The 15,421-nt window shown below is 38.2% G+C and overlaps 1 protein-coding gene across 2 annotated transcripts in view; it reads left to right on the forward strand.

Annotated features, from left to right (window-relative positions):
- Window positions 1–2,905: 2,905 nt before the first annotated feature.
- COG3 (component of oligomeric golgi complex 3) overlaps window positions 2,906–15,421 on the forward strand; it is a 64,616-nt gene continuing 52,100 nt past the window's right edge. For both annotated transcript variants that reach the window (XM_012465180.2, XM_064373550.1), the window contains exons 1-8: window positions 2,906–3,079; window positions 7,472–7,618; window positions 9,343–9,404; window positions 10,508–10,673; window positions 11,619–11,693; window positions 12,796–12,888; window positions 13,587–13,712; window positions 14,985–15,065. In XM_012465180.2, the coding sequence (XP_012320603.2) occupies window positions 2,906–3,079; window positions 7,472–7,618; window positions 9,343–9,404; window positions 10,508–10,673; window positions 11,619–11,693; window positions 12,796–12,888; window positions 13,587–13,712; window positions 14,985–15,065 (924 nt within the window). The remainder of the gene's footprint in view (window positions 3,080–7,471; window positions 7,619–9,342; window positions 9,405–10,507; window positions 10,674–11,618; window positions 11,694–12,795; window positions 12,889–13,586; window positions 13,713–14,984; window positions 15,066–15,421) is intronic.

Genomic DNA, 15,421 nt, shown 5'->3' on the forward strand with positions numbered 1-15,421 from the left:
AATTCCTCATTCAAGAATAGATCAGGCATCATTGTGTCTTCCTTCCACTCCCCTCATTTGACCTGATTAAACCTTCAGCCTTGGCCCAGATCTTTTCCACTGGTATCATGACCTACTTTTCATCCCTTTAGCACCATGAATCACCAGTTGGTAAAAATATTTTGGCAGGGCAAGGTGGCTCATGCCTACCTTCCCAGCACTTTCGGAGGCTGAGCCAGGTGGATCACTTGAGCCCAGGAGTTCAAGACTCGCCTGGGCACCATGGTGAAACCCTGTTTCGACGAAAAATTCAAATAATCAGCTAGGTGTGGTGGCCCATGCCTGTAGTTCCACCTACTCGAGAGGCTGAGGCAGGAGGATCCCTTGAGCTGGTGAGGTCAAAGCTGCAGTGAGCCATGATCATGCCACTGCACTCTAGTCTGGGTGACAGAGTGAGACCCTGTCTCAAAAAAGGAACTGAAAGCAATGCTTAGAAGAAAGTGAGTGATCAAGGATTTAGGAAAATCCGCAGTAGCAACACATTTGGGAGACCAGTTGCTTACATTTGGCCCTTGAAGGATAATGTTTGATAAAGAGATGCCATCACAAAATTCAACAGGATTAAAATTATTTTTGAGAATTGTGGAACTAGAGATCACTCTGTCTTGAAGAAGAGAAATTATATTTTAGGCACTTAGGCAAATAGAATCACATGTCTGTACATATCTATAAGATGTCTTTCTTTAGAAAATAGTGGTGGATTGTTGATGGGGAAACAGTGCTCCGAAGCTGAGTTGAATAATTTAAAAAAACCTCTTATTGTACTTATTCTAGAATGCAAAACTCATTACAAAAAAAAAAAAAAAGAAAGAAAGAAAAGAAAAGAAAAAAGAAAAAAAGAAAAGGAAGAAAGGAAGGAAGAAAGAAAAGAAAAGAAAATTACCAGTAATCCCAACCATCCGTCAATGTTTTGGAAATGTTCCTTTAGGCCAACAGGATCATATACTGTTTCATTTGCCTTAATTATATCAGAGCCATTTTCTCCAAACAAATACATGTTTTCTATAACATGAGATTTTAAACTCTATTTTGAGATAACTTTAGACTTAAGAAAACTTAAGAGTAGTTCAAATATGTTCTTCACTCAGCTTCTCCTAATGTTATTATCTTACCCAGACAAAACCAGGAAATGAACATTGGTACAAAACTATTACCCTATCCCCTAGCTACATACCTTGTGTGAATTTCTATATTTTATTCTATAATTTTCTCCAGAAATGCCCTTTTCCTGTCCCAAGATTCACTTCAGGATCTCACATTGCCTTGAGATGTCTTGTCTTCTTAGCCTCCTCCAAAATGCAATGGTTCCTTAGTCTTTCCTTTGCCTTTTATGACACATTGACACTTTTGAAGAATACTGGTCAGTTGTTTTGTAGGATGCTCTTCACTTTGAGTTTGTTTGATCTTTTTTCATGATTAAGATGAGATTTTGCATTTTTGACAAGTATACCACAGAAGTTGTATCCTGTCTTCAACCCATATTTTCAGGAGTTTCATGATAATTGACTTTGATCACTGGGTTAAGGTGGTGTCTGTCAAGTTTCTCCTCTGTGAAGTTGCTATTTCCTCTTGTTATTAATAGATATCTCAGGGAGATTCTTTGGGATTATGCAAATTTGTTTCTCCTTCAACTTTCACCCTATCATTTTAGCATTCATCCTTAGATCTTACCCGCTACAATTATTGCTGTGGTGTCCTAATGATGATTTTTAATTTCTCTCTCTCTTTCTACATTTATTAATTGCAATTCTTCTGTAAGGTAGAAGATTGTCTCTTCTCCACTATTTATTTATTCAATTGTTTATTTATAGCAGTATGGACTCATGGGTATTTATTTTATTCTGTAAATTATGATCCAATACTATCATGATTTATTTTGTTGCTTAAATCTACAATATGCTTTAAATGCTGGAATAGAATTATATGTTTGTACCACAAATTATTATTATTATATATTTTGAGACAGAGTCTCACTCTGACATCCAGGCTGGAGTGCAGTGGCGATCACTATAACCTCCACTTCTCGGGTTCAGGAGATTCTCTTACCTCAGTCTTTCAAGCATCTGGGATTACAGGCATGTGCCACTATGCCCGACTAATTTTTGTGCTTTTAGTAACGACGGGGTTTAACCACATTGGCCAGGCTGGTCCCGAACGCCTGACCTCAGATGATCCGCCCTTCTCGAACTCCCAAAGTGCTGGGATTACAAGTCTGAGCCACCGCTCCCGTCCTGTACCACAAATTATTGATCCAGTCCTTCAATGTTAGACATTTACGTTGCCTCCAGTTATTTGATACCGTTAATGACGTCTGAGATACACACCTTTGCATTTTTTATGTTTCCATAAATTAGTCTCTAGCAGGGGAATTACTGGATGTTGGAAGAGTTTATGCTTTATGTTTTGATCCAAGAGGCGGAAATTATCAACATGCCAACATGGAAATTACACACTCCAGACACTCCACCCAGCCTACCCAGCTGTGAGCAGAGAGGTGTAGATCCAAGTCCCCTGCTGGCAGGGTGATATAACGCAATTGTCAATAATCTGTACAACACGTAACAATAAAGTTATTGATGTTGAGGAAGAGACTTCCGGTAGGGGCATTTCTATTTCCGTTGGTTCCCGTCTTCTCCGCCTTCTCTTACGTTTCGACCGGAAATAGTCGTATCCATTTAAAGCCACGTCTGTACTGGTCTCGCTCCTGCCCCACCACACTGCGGAACCACTTCCGGGGTCAGGGCATTCCGGCCCGCCCCGCCGCCGGTGCAGTGCTGGAAGCTACGGTTCTCCCGGAAGTGGCCCGGGTCTCTCTGTGGGGGTCCCCTCCACCCCCCTGCTGCTGAAGGCCGCGGGGGCGGCGGCGATGGCGGAGGCGGCGCTGCTGCTGCTGCCCGAGGCGGTGGCGGAGCGGGACGCTCGGGAAAAGCTGGCTCTCTGGGATCGGAGACCGGACACGACGGCGCCGCTGACCGACCGGCAGACGGACTCGGTGCTGGAGCTGAAGGCGGCGGCAGAGAACCTGCCGGTGCCAGCCGAGGTGAGGTGATGGGCGGGAACCGAGCTGTGGCGACGGGGCTTGGATGCTCCTCGGGCGCCCCTGCAGGACCCCGGCCTCACGAACCTCTGCCCAGGATCTCTTTCCATTCCTCCCTGGCCATGGTGGCGGATCCGGTGGGAGGGGCCTCTACCTCCTAGGCTGTCAGGCTTAGCGCTGCCTGCGACCCCTACTCTAATCCTGCCCGGGGACTGCTGTGGGGGCGTCCTGCGGCTGGTGCCCACCGGCACCCAGTCCTCCCCCAGCAGCGTGGGATGGTTGCCCGAGAGCCTTGCCCTGTGCGTCTTGCCCCAGAGGTCCCTCCTGTCAATCGAGGCGTAATCTTGCTGCCCACTCTCTCCCAGAAGGAGAGGCAGTGAACCCGAGATGCTTTGCTGCAGGACAGTCTCCAGTGCGTGGTCCTTTACCGCCTTAATGAATCACCTAGCTTGCTTTGTCCATGGGGATCTTGGGGAGACCAAAACTTGATCCTGAATGACAGTTTCATTTATCGCACCTGTCAAGTGCAGGTTATGGGAGATCAGATTTATTTCACCTATTGCAAAGCAATAAAAATGAATTTTATTTGAAAGCTGGGTCAGTATATTATTAAGCAGTGCTGGTTTTCGGTTTTAGTGTCAACATGTTTAATCTACTTAACATTAGGTTATTAGGCACTACTGTACTTGTGATTCAATTCAAATAGTTATGATAGCAGGAAGTAACATGAATTGTCAGATGTTTGGCAAACTTTTTCCAGTTTTGAGGGCCAGGTTTAGGAGGATTATTTTGTAAGTAGTGGTGATTGTTACTTTTGATGTTGGAAGCATTCTTTTTTCTCGCTCTGTCTGCCAGGCTGGAGTGCAGTGGCCCAGCCTCGGCTCACTGCAACCTCCACCTCCCGAGTTCAAGCGATTCTCCTGCCTCAGCCTCCCGAGTAGCTGGCAGCACAGGTGCCTGCCACCACGTCCGGCTAAATTTTTGTGTTTTTAGTGGAGATGGGGTTTCGCCCTGTTGTCTAGGCTGTTCTTGAACTCCTGACCTCAAGTGATCTGACCGCCTCGGCTTTCCAAAGTGCTGGGATTACAGGCGTGAGCCATTGTGTCCGGCCCGAAGCATTCTCTTTATACGATTTGGAATTGTGTCTAAACCGACATTGAGTTTAGAGTCTTCAGCTTTTTCTGTCCTCCTACTTTAGAGGTTTGATTTAATCATTCTCTTCACATTCACTATTGTATGCTCTGCCATCAAATAGGCATTCCTTCTTGGGTTTCTGTTTCTGCCTCTAGGATATGGTGCCGGAAATGGATCTGAAATAAATGAGGGAGCAGGTGGAAATTTTTTTGGCTCATCCATGAAACTCTTTTATACGCTGGATAATAAAAGTTGTTTGCTCTATAAATTTTCCATTCTGTTTATAATTGATTTGGCACTGGGGGTGTGATGGGGGAGATACATATTCTACAAAAAAATTTGTTTTCATTGTTGTGGATCATGAACTATTATTTCTTATTCTCATTGAACATGAAGGAGAAGGTTTGGAATGAACTAAGTGGACTTTTTCATTTTCACCCCATTCTTCCATATTTATCATTAGCCACATGCAGTATTTAACGTATGTTATGTTCCTACTCTGAGTTAGGAATTGGAGATAGAAAGGTAAATAGGAAAGATGAGATCCTTAGCCTCACGGAGCTGACATAATTGTGGGGATCATGAACATGGAAAAAAAGAACAAAGAAAGTATGTTCAGACAGTGGCCCATAATATAAGGAAAATCAAATGGGATGGTGTGACAGAAAGGGGTGAACTGTGCCCTAGAGAAAGAGAGATGGCCTTTCCAAGGAAGTGACAATCTGAGATGAGAACTGATGGCGGAATACCTGAAGCTAGCTTTATAAAGACTAAAGAAATAACATTCCAGCTGGAAGAAAGAACAGTGTAAGCTTATGGGGAGGGGATGAACTTAACGAGTTCAAGAATTCAGTGAGGGTCTTCTGGTAGGTGTAGCTTGGTATTGGATTCCTGTGAGAATGCAGTAGCTGAGGCCAGGCTCAGTGGCCCACGCCTGTAATTTCAGCACTTTGGGAGGCCAAGGCAGGCGGATCACTTGAGGTCAGGAGTTCGAGACCAATCTGGTCAACGTGGTGAAACCCCATCTCTACTGAAAATACAAAAAGTAGCTGGGTGTGGTGGCACATGCCTGTAATCCTAGCTACATGGGAGGCTGAGGCACGAGAACCGCTTGAACCTGGGAGGCAGAGATTGCAGTGAGCCAAGATTGCAGCATTGCACTCCAGCCTGGGAGACAGGCAAGATTCTGTCTCAAAAAAAACAATGCAATAGCCGAGCTGTTATGCACACATCCTGGAATCTTTTGAGATGGAAGTTCTCATTGCTCTTCAGTTTTACAGCCCTCATTTTCCTTTTCTAAAGTGTTTATATGTCTGTTGGGAAGCTTTTGGAATTAATTTTTTTATTCCCATTACTACTCTTTTAACACTGGCACCAAAAGAGTGCCACAGTTTTCATTTTGTCCAACCAGTATAGCTCAAGGAGTTTCTGTAGTGTTTCACAATTTGCATGAGATAAATTACTTCCTGAACAGCTGGAACTGAGCAGGTTAGTAGAAGAGCAAGAGGCCAACTAACTCTAAGTACATATCATAAAGATGTTAACTTCTTTAGAAAATAGCTTTCTCTTTTATGAAAGAGAATTAGTCTTATCTTAAAAAGGAAATATGCCTTTTTTTTTTTTGCCGTCAGAGAAAATAATTTACCGTAGAATATTAGGTAGACTTTTGTAGCCAGGGTAAACTTACCAGTAGTGAGGGGCCTATTTCTTTATGCTGAATTTAGTAATTCTTGATAAAATCCTAAAATAATTTACTGTGACACACACTTATAATTTACTGTTACAGCTGTTGTTTTCTTGTAGGCTGTGTGATCTTAGATGTGATGTTTATCTTTTCTGAGCCTTAATTTTCTTTTTTATAAAATAGGGGCATAACTCATGATGGATACTTATAGGGAGTTGTGAGAATTACATGAAATCACGTATGTAAGGTGCACATGGAAAGTTACTTGCTAGTATTATTCTTGTGCTTTCTTTCAAATCATTAACATCTTAAAAGAATAGATTAAAATCCTGTAATGCTGAGCTGGTATAAGGTGTCATTCAGACCAAAGGTAAGAAAAGGAGAGGTTAGGTGCCTTGAGGAAGATTCTGAGACTCCGTCTGTACCGCTTCAGTAATTTGCTCCAAACAGAGAACGTAACATCAGGTTTCATTTAGGGAATTAATTGATCAGATTGATCATAAAAGTGGTTTTCTCCAACCCAGAACTCTGCAAGAAGTAGAGCTTGGGACAGAAAGTTATGTTATTTGTTATGTCCTGGACCTGCTCAGCTGGTCAGGCAAAATTTGAGAATTTATTGTAGTTATTATTTAATGTTAGTGTCTCCATTTGCATAAACTGTAAAGTAGCTCTACGGCACTGCCCCTCTCTAGTGATATCTGTCTGCTCCATCTGGAAGCCAGGACAGTGCTAGTAAGCAGGAAGCATTCAGTCACTTCTTCCTTAGAAATGAATGAGAAGTCAGAACAGGAAAGTATGAGTCCAGGAGTTTGAGACCAGCCTGGGCAACATGTATAGACCTCCAGCTCTATCAAAAATACAAAAACTAGCTGGGCATGATAGTGCATGCCTGTTGTCTCAGCTACTTGGAGACTGAGGTAGGAGGATGGCTTGAGCTCTGGAGGTGGAGGTTGCAGTGAGCTGAGGTGGTGCCATTGCATGCCAGCCTGGATGACAGAGAAAGACCCTGCCACCAAAAAAAAAGAAAAAAAAGCTTACTAACGGTGGGACATCAGTGTCATGTTTATATTTTGAGATTAGCATTTAACATAGAGCCTGAAGTGTTAGTATTATATGGTATTTGTATTAACCTAATATTTGTTTGTTTGTTTGTTTGTTTGTTTGTTTTTGAAATGGAGTCTTGCTCTGTTGCCCAGGCTAGAGTGCAGTGGTGCAGTCTTGGCTCACTGAAACCTCTGCCTCCTGGGTTCAAGCAATTCTCCTGCCTCAGCCTCCTGAGTAGATGGGATTATAGGCGTGTGCCATCATGCCTGGCTAATTTTTGTATTTTTAGTAGAGACGGTGTTTCACCACGTTGGCCAGGCTGGTCTCAAACTCCTGACTTCGTGATCTGCCCTCCTTGGCCTCCTAAAGTGCTGAGATTACAGGCGTGAGCACCGCACCTGGCTAACCTAATATGATTTAATGGAAAATATTTCTATCTCTTTCAAAACAACTGAGGTGGAAACTCAATCTTGAGTTAAGTTCAGATAATTTTCAAGTTTCTTAAATATTATCATTGTGACTCTTTTTTCAAGCTCCCAATTGAAGACTTGTGCAGTTTAACATCCCAGTCACTGCCCATTGAACTGACTTCAGTAGTGCCTGAATCTACAGAAGACATTCTCTTGAAGGGCTTCACTTCCTTAGGAATGGAAGAAGAAAGAATTGAAACTGCACAGCAGGTGAATTGCAGTATCTTTTCTAAGGTTGTTTGATTATTTTAGATGTCTCAAGGCAAGGCTAATAAAAAAGGTCCTAATTAAAAGTTGTGAACATTTGTCACCATAGTTAACATCAAGTCTTTCTAGAACATTCTTGATTTTGTGATAGTTGTGGCTGTTTAAGAGTTTCAAATGAATCTATTGCCCAATTATAGTTATGGATATAGGGAAAAAACATGATATTCCAGGTTTGGATGTCGATAGATTGTTGAGGTTTTAATGTTTTATGCACTTTTGACTTCCCCTATGTCTGTCTTCTGTTAACCTGTCCCCTCGGTGTATGCGTGCACACCCCTTCATCTCACTTGTTGCTAGGTAGGTCTTTTTTAAAAAACCCAAATATCCTCTTTATATCAACACTTACAGTTATTTTTCAATAATTTAGCAAGTGTAATTTTTTCTTGGTTTTTGTTCATTCCTAATTAGAAACCTAAACTTATAGTAGTTTCTTCTGCCACTTTTCTTGTCTCCTCTTTCTTGTCTATTAAGAGTCAAAGTCGAGGCATTTACCAAATAAAGCATAAAGTACATGTACTGGATTGCATATATAGTAAGTCGAGAAAGGCAGTTCCACAAACCCATGAAGAGTTCCAGCTCCTGAGTTAGGCTGACCTGCATCTGAAAGTCAGCTCCATTACTTAGCATCTTTGTGAGCTTAGGCAGATTACTTAGCTTCTTAGATCTTTAGTTTCCTAATCTATAAAACAGGGATAATTATATATTATCTCGTAGGATTTTTGTGAGAGTTAAATAAGATAATGCATGTAAAGGCATTGTGTAGCAAGTACACAATAAAGGCTCAGTAAATGATAGCCAAGGCACATGGCAAGACTGTACACCGTTCACATTGAATCTTACTTGAGATTCAGTATAGTCTTGTACCACATCTGTGAACCTGTTTGGACTGGTTAAAAAAGAATCTTCTGGATGAAATTTGTACCTGTTCTCACTTTAAAATTAAAAAAAATAATAATATACTGACTTATAATTTATGTACAATAAAATGTATTCATTTTAAGTGTCAGCTCAATGAGTTTTGAAAAGTGTATATACCTATGTAATTAACAACTATAATTGAGATATAAAACATTTCTTTCATCACCCCAGAAAGTTTCTTCATACTTGTTTAAGGTCAACTCACCACATTCCCCTTTTAAATAACAGATATTTTTTAGGCCAGAATTCAGGCTCAGGGCTAGCTGATACCAGAGTCCATACTCTTAAACCACTCTGTAATATATTTTTGAGTTATGGCCTCACAGTTCCTGTTAGATAACGTTAATATTGATATTTGCTCAATGGCTGTGTTACCTACTCAGATTTTGTAAACGATTATAGCAAGTAGGCATTAGCTTATTAGGAAGAAATATTCATATTTTACATATTTTATGTTTAATACTCTTCCTTATTTGACTCTGAAAATGGCCAGTTTTTCATTTGTTTGTTTTTTCAGTCCTTTAAGACATCTGAAATGGCCAATGTTTTAATATCCTTTACTTTTCCTTTCATGTAGATATTGTGGATGTCATTAAATTTTCTTCTCCTGGCTTAAAACTGATTATGTCTGAGCCCTAAACAATAAAACTTGGATAGTATCTACCCTTTCGACTTGCTGTTTAGCATGTAGCCTCTTTTAATTTTGTCAGTTTTAGTTTTGTTGACAGTATAATACTTTGTTTTTCCAGTTTTTCTCATGGTTTGCAAAGCTGCAAACTCAGATGGATCAAGATGAAGGAACTAAATATAGGTATGTGTGTCTCTTGCATTTGTTGGGTATCTTAATTTTTAGATCACAGTCATCTAAAACAGTTCATAATCAGTGTTTTTAAATAAAATCAAGGTACTAAGAAAATGCTAACAGCCATATGTTCTTCATAATCAGTGTTTTTAAATAAAATTAAGGTACTAAGAAAATGCTAACAGCCATATGTTCTTCTTTAAGAATAGCCAGTGAGAAGATTTGGGTCTTTAAAACTGTTATTAGAAGTTGTGTGATTAAAAACAAAAAGAGAATTACGTTATAATTAATAGGTTAGGAGGCACAGATTTTAGTTTTTAGTTAACTCCAGAAAGAACTAGGGTTAGGTAGAAGCTTTAGAGGAATTCTAGAAGGTGTTTGTTGTCTTTCTTTAGAAGGAGAAACATCCCTGAAAGACTTTCAGGTTGTCCACTTAGGTTGGGAGTAACTATAGTTCTGTCAGTGGATGTTGACAGCATGAGGGAAATGACAGTGTACAATTTCTAGCTGATTTGGGGGCTGTGGGTTGAGTGTTCACATTCAGTGTATTGATTTATAGATGGCTTTTATTGCTAGACAGTGTGGTATGATCCCATTTAATCTTCATAACAGCTGTGTGAGGAAAGATATTACTATTTTTACTTTACAAATGAGCAAACTGAGGCCTGGAAATAATAAGTAATGTCTTACAGATTGGGGCAGAGCTGGGACTTGGACACAGGTCTTCTAATTCTAATTCTTTCCATGACATCACACCATCTTTCAAAGAGGGAAGTGATCTGAAAGATTGACCTTACTTGGTTCCTTGGGATCGCTTTGGTGTCCGAGTCTTTAGAAGTTGAGCCAGTGATTAATTACGTTATATGTGAAAAACCAGGTTATGGCTTCAAGGCTGATTACTTTTGTTACTTACAGTACTTGCCTTCTTAAGTATTGAAACCGTTTATGACGTAACTTTTGATACATTTCTTAACACAATCAACTTGGGTGCGTAGGTCAGACTTTCCTCCTGAAATTTGAACGTTTTTGGAAAAATGAACCTTTGTTGTTATTTTACTATGCTTACTGGGGGAAAAGATTATTGCCAATCCCCTTTTGGTTCTGTTTTCTAGACAGATGAGGGATTACTTGTCTGGGTTTCAGGAGCAGTGTGATGCTATATTGAATGATGTAAACAGTGCTCTTCAGCATCTGGAGTCTTTGCAGAAACAGTATCTTTTTGTGTCCAATAAGACAGGAACCCTACATGAAGCCTGTGAACAGCTCCTAAAAGAACAGGTAATTGGAGTAAGAGAGAGGATCAGTCATTATACTTAATATTTTAAAATAGATGAATACAGTTTTTTAAAAATTTTCCTAATTTCTCTAAGATGTTCAACTTTGCTGTGTTTGAGGCCCTATGCTAAGCATGCAGATAGTTAAATTGACAATCTACTTTTTTTCTAGTAAGCTCATATGAATAAGAGCAAAGGCAAGCTTTCTTATGTTTTGAGCTGTTAGGTCTTAGTACAATTTCAGAGTGTAGTGGATATGTTAGTTTGCTCTTTCTCGTCTTTATTACAGACACTTTATTTTTTATTTTTTCACTCTGTCGCCCAGGCTATAGTGCAGTGGTGCGATCTCAGCTCACTGCAACCTCTGCCTCCTGGGTTTAAGTGTTTCTTCTGCCTCAGCCTCCCAAGTAGCTGGGGTTACAGGCATGTGCCTCCACGCCCAGCTAATTTTTGTTTTTTTAGTAGAGACAGGGTTTCACCATGTTGGCTAGGCTGGTTTCGAACTCTTGACCTCAAGTGATCTGCCTGCCTCGGCCTCCCAAAGTATTGGGATTACAGGTGTGAGCCACTGTACCCAGCTACTCACACTTTTCAAACAACCATAGTGATTGTACTAATGGTGAGATTTTGAAAAGATCAACTGAAGGATTACTTTTGACTTAGAGCTAGAACACTTGTTACTATATTTATCTCAGTATGTACTTTTCTCTGTGTGTACTTTTGTGTGTTTTAAAAGTGTTGTCATTTATTATTTTATAAAGGGACATGAAATTTACTGAAATAATTATCACATATTTTAGTTCATGATTGTAGAAATACTTGAGCTGTATTCTTATATCTGTTATAAACCTCTGTGTCTAATGTAAATCTATTTAGTGTAACTTTAAGACTGGCATGTTGATTCTTGTATTCTTATAATAATTTATTTTTCTCTTTTAAAAAATGCAAGTCGGAACTTGTTGATCTGGCTGAAAACATTCAACAAAAGCTTTCCTATTTTAATGAATTGGAAACTATTAACACAGTAAGCATTGTTCTTTACTTTTTATAAAGTTAGTGATTCTTATTTTATTTTTGCCTTTCTTGGTGTAATCTTTAAATCTATAAATTGGCTTGAGTGATATTTTAACTCAGCTTGTTTGCTGATAGATATTCCTATTTGTATACAGTGGAGATACCATTACCAGTTCAGATTTTTAAAAATTTGAGTTAAGATGTATTTCTTAAATTGTATTCTTGGTATTAAAATCTCTTTATTGGTTACCTCTTATAGTTTCTTATTTGTAAGCTTTGAAGAAGATTGTAAGAAGAAATATTCAGTTTTAGATCTTGCTGTGGTTGTGCTACTATGATAGTAGTCAAAACATTTTTAAAACTTATTCTCATGTTTAGTTTGAAGAAAAGTGTGGTCCTCATAATGTATACTTGTATCCCAATAAAGTATGATAGTTCCAATAAAGACAACGATGTAAATTATATTTCTATGTTTCTGACTCATAAATTAATCATAATTATATATAAATCATGTAATCATAAAGTATTAAAGTATTTATTAAATACATAGAAATGAAACTAGTGGGTAGTTAACAATGGAATGCAATGGAAAGTAGTTCATTGCCAAGCTATTTGTATATCAGGTTAAGAAATGATTGACTTGTATTTTACTTTCATAGTACGACTGCTAAACATAGTATGACTGCTAAACATAGTATGACTGCTAAACATAGTATGACTGCTGGTTAATCCTTTAACCTTCAGGAAATCACTGTTGTTTGCAAGTAGAAAAATTATGTATGTTGTGTATCAGAAAGTGAGAACTCTAGGTACTTCATATATTATTTTAATATGACATTGTATAGTGGAGTAATATATACTATGTCCTGATTCATGAAGAGTCCCATTAAAGCTTATTAGGAATAAATGGAATTAAATCAGTATTCTTTTTCTATTTATCCCTTCTTTATTGTTCATGTGGTCTACATTTGCGGATATTTTGGTGACTTTTAAAATGTATTATAAAGACCTGTTATATACTAAAGGCAGATATGCTGATTCTAATCAATAGTTTCTAACTTTTATCTGTGTGATTTTTTGTGAATTAAGATTGTTTTATTTTTCCTTTAAAGAAATTGAATTCTCCTACGTTGTCGGTGAATAGTGATGGATTTATACCTATGCTGTCCAAGTTAGATGATTGTATAACATATATCTCATCTCATGTAAGTCATGGTATTTTTGCATGTTTTAAGGAAATCTTAAGATTCCTGTATATCACCTCTTGTGCTGTAAAGTGATTATTTCTGCCCAAGGGAAAAATATGTATTTATAGCATATTAAAGAAAAGCTGTAGTGAATTCTTAGTCATTATTAGCAGTGGTGTAAAAAGTACTTTTAGCTCCTGCAACGGCCCCTGGAATGGACCACGTCCTGGCTGACTCAGCTTTATCCCACCTAACAGGATGATGCGTTTTTAAGTTGTTGGCATCTTGATGTGCTAGGGATTTCTTTGGAAACAGAAAGTGTTACTTGGGGAGAAATAAAGGGACAAGCCCTTTGATTTAATCACCCTCTATTTGTATTTCTTCAGGATTTGTTGCTGTGTTTATTTCCCCTAACTCCTATTCTTTTCTTAGTTGGGCATTACATATTAGCCTTGAAGTCCGTGGGGTGCTGAAAATATCTTTTGCTAACAACTTCAAATATGTGTTGAGCTCCTACTTTGTGCTAGGCACAGTAGGTTTGACTATGACTAAGACAGTCACAGTATTTATTCAGCTTTGTGGAGTTTATGATCTTTATGAAACCTGTTTTTGAACTTTATATATTGCTTTACGTGGGGACACCTTGGTTTTCACTAAAAGATTGCTTTTCGTCAGTGTTTGTTTCTACTTTTTGAATCTTTCTCTTTTCCTTACAGCCTAATTTTAAAGATTATCCTGTATATTTGCTAAAGTTTAAACAGTGTCTTTCTAAAGCTTTGCACCTCATGAAGACATACACTGTGAACACACTACAGACCCTCACAAATCAGTTACTGAAAAGGGTGAGTTAACTCATCTCAACAACAGATCATTTTTGTTGTTGTTTTTGATTCATTCATCTTCCATAAGCTTTGGCTGAGATTAGTACTTTGTAATTCTAAAAAATTTTTACCTTTTGTTAAATAAGAAAATGTACTGCAGCTTTTTATTTATAGCAGGAAATAATGGCTATGTTATAAATACCCCTTGCAAATCTTATTTTCAAATAAGATTTAATAGTGTGAGAAGTATTCAGTACTATATGATGAATAATAAGATACAAAGTATTTGTCACTTAAAACATTCCTTTTTCATAAAAATATTAGAAGGAAATATACCAAAATCATAAAAAATGGTTCTGTCTGAGTGGTGGGATACAATGCATAATTTAAATTTTCTTCTTTACACTTTTTTTGTAGTTTTCAATTTTCCTCTGTTTAGCAAACATTTTTATTGAGCATTGCCTAATGCTTGATATTATATTAGGAATTGTATAGTAATGAAGAGGAGCCAATAATGTCCCTGCCCTCATGGAGCTTATATTCAAAAGAAATAACCAGTACAGAAAGAAACAAATCAGTTAATTATAGATTATAGTTGATTCTAGGTGGAAAATTAATAGAGTATAAGGTTAGAAAATAAGAGTAGAACTAGCTAAGATGGTCATTGAACATATTCCTTTCCTAAGAAAATAAAATCATAAATGTTATGTTTTAGTTTTTAAGCTTACTTTCTAAAGAATGTGGAGTGTCTTTTTGAACTTTCCATTCAAAGCTAGTGATATTTGGCTTGCATTTTTACTGTTTACATTGTTCTTAGCTGACATAACAACCAACCTATATTTTTTTTATTTTGCAAAATTTTCAGTAGGTTTAGGAAACTAATATCTTATAAATACTGGTATCCATCATGTGCTAGTGCTTTACTATTGAGCTGCACCAAACCTTTAGGAGTTTAATGGATACACTGAGCCTCAGAGGGATAAAGTACTTGGGCCAGTGTCCTACATTCAGTGAGTGGCAGAATGTGAATCTGAATTCAGGTCTGTTTACCACCAAAATTTAAGTAATGTAAGGTTAGTTATAATGATAAAAGAGAGAGAGATGACAGTTCCATTTAATTATTTCTCATTTGTAGCCATAATAATATTTAATTTCTCTGAGATTTTTCTCCCTAAACTTTGGTTGGTATGCAGGCCAAGCAGTAGCCATAGGAAATGGTTGGTGTTAGGTTTTCTGAATAATTATTTGTTTGCTAATTGTCTTCCTTCCCTATCCTCCCCCATGTTTCTTTAGGATCCTTCATCTGTACCTAATGCAGACAATGCCTTCACATTATTTTATGTGAAATTTCGAGCTGCCGCCCCCAAAGTCAGAGTAAGTCTATTGACATAACTAGAACATTGCTCTGAGATTTGCTCATCCAGCCCCTTTGAAGTATTATTGTATATTAAGCCCTTTATTTATACCAAAGGAAGTGAACGTGAATGAAAGGTCGACATTGTCTTTCCGAATTATAGCAGTGTTTCTTAGTGTTGTGTCTAGGTTCTTGAAAAGTCTGAAGAGCAGGAAACATCTAACTTTTCCTGTGATGCTCAGGGATGGTTTCTAGATGAAGGTGATAGTCGAGTTATAAAAGCTTGGCTAGTGGTCTTGAAGGGACTGAAAAGGGTATTTTGATACAGAGAGAACAGCACATGTAGGGAAGGTTGTAGGAAATATAAAAGACATAC

Source organism: Aotus nancymaae, unplaced genomic scaffold (assembly GCF_030222135.1).
Source record: "Aotus nancymaae isolate 86718 unplaced genomic scaffold, 86718_ANA_hifiasm-v0.15.2.pri h1tg000009l, whole genome shotgun sequence".
Taxonomy (NCBI): Eukaryota; Metazoa; Chordata; class Mammalia; order Primates; family Aotidae; genus Aotus; species Aotus nancymaae.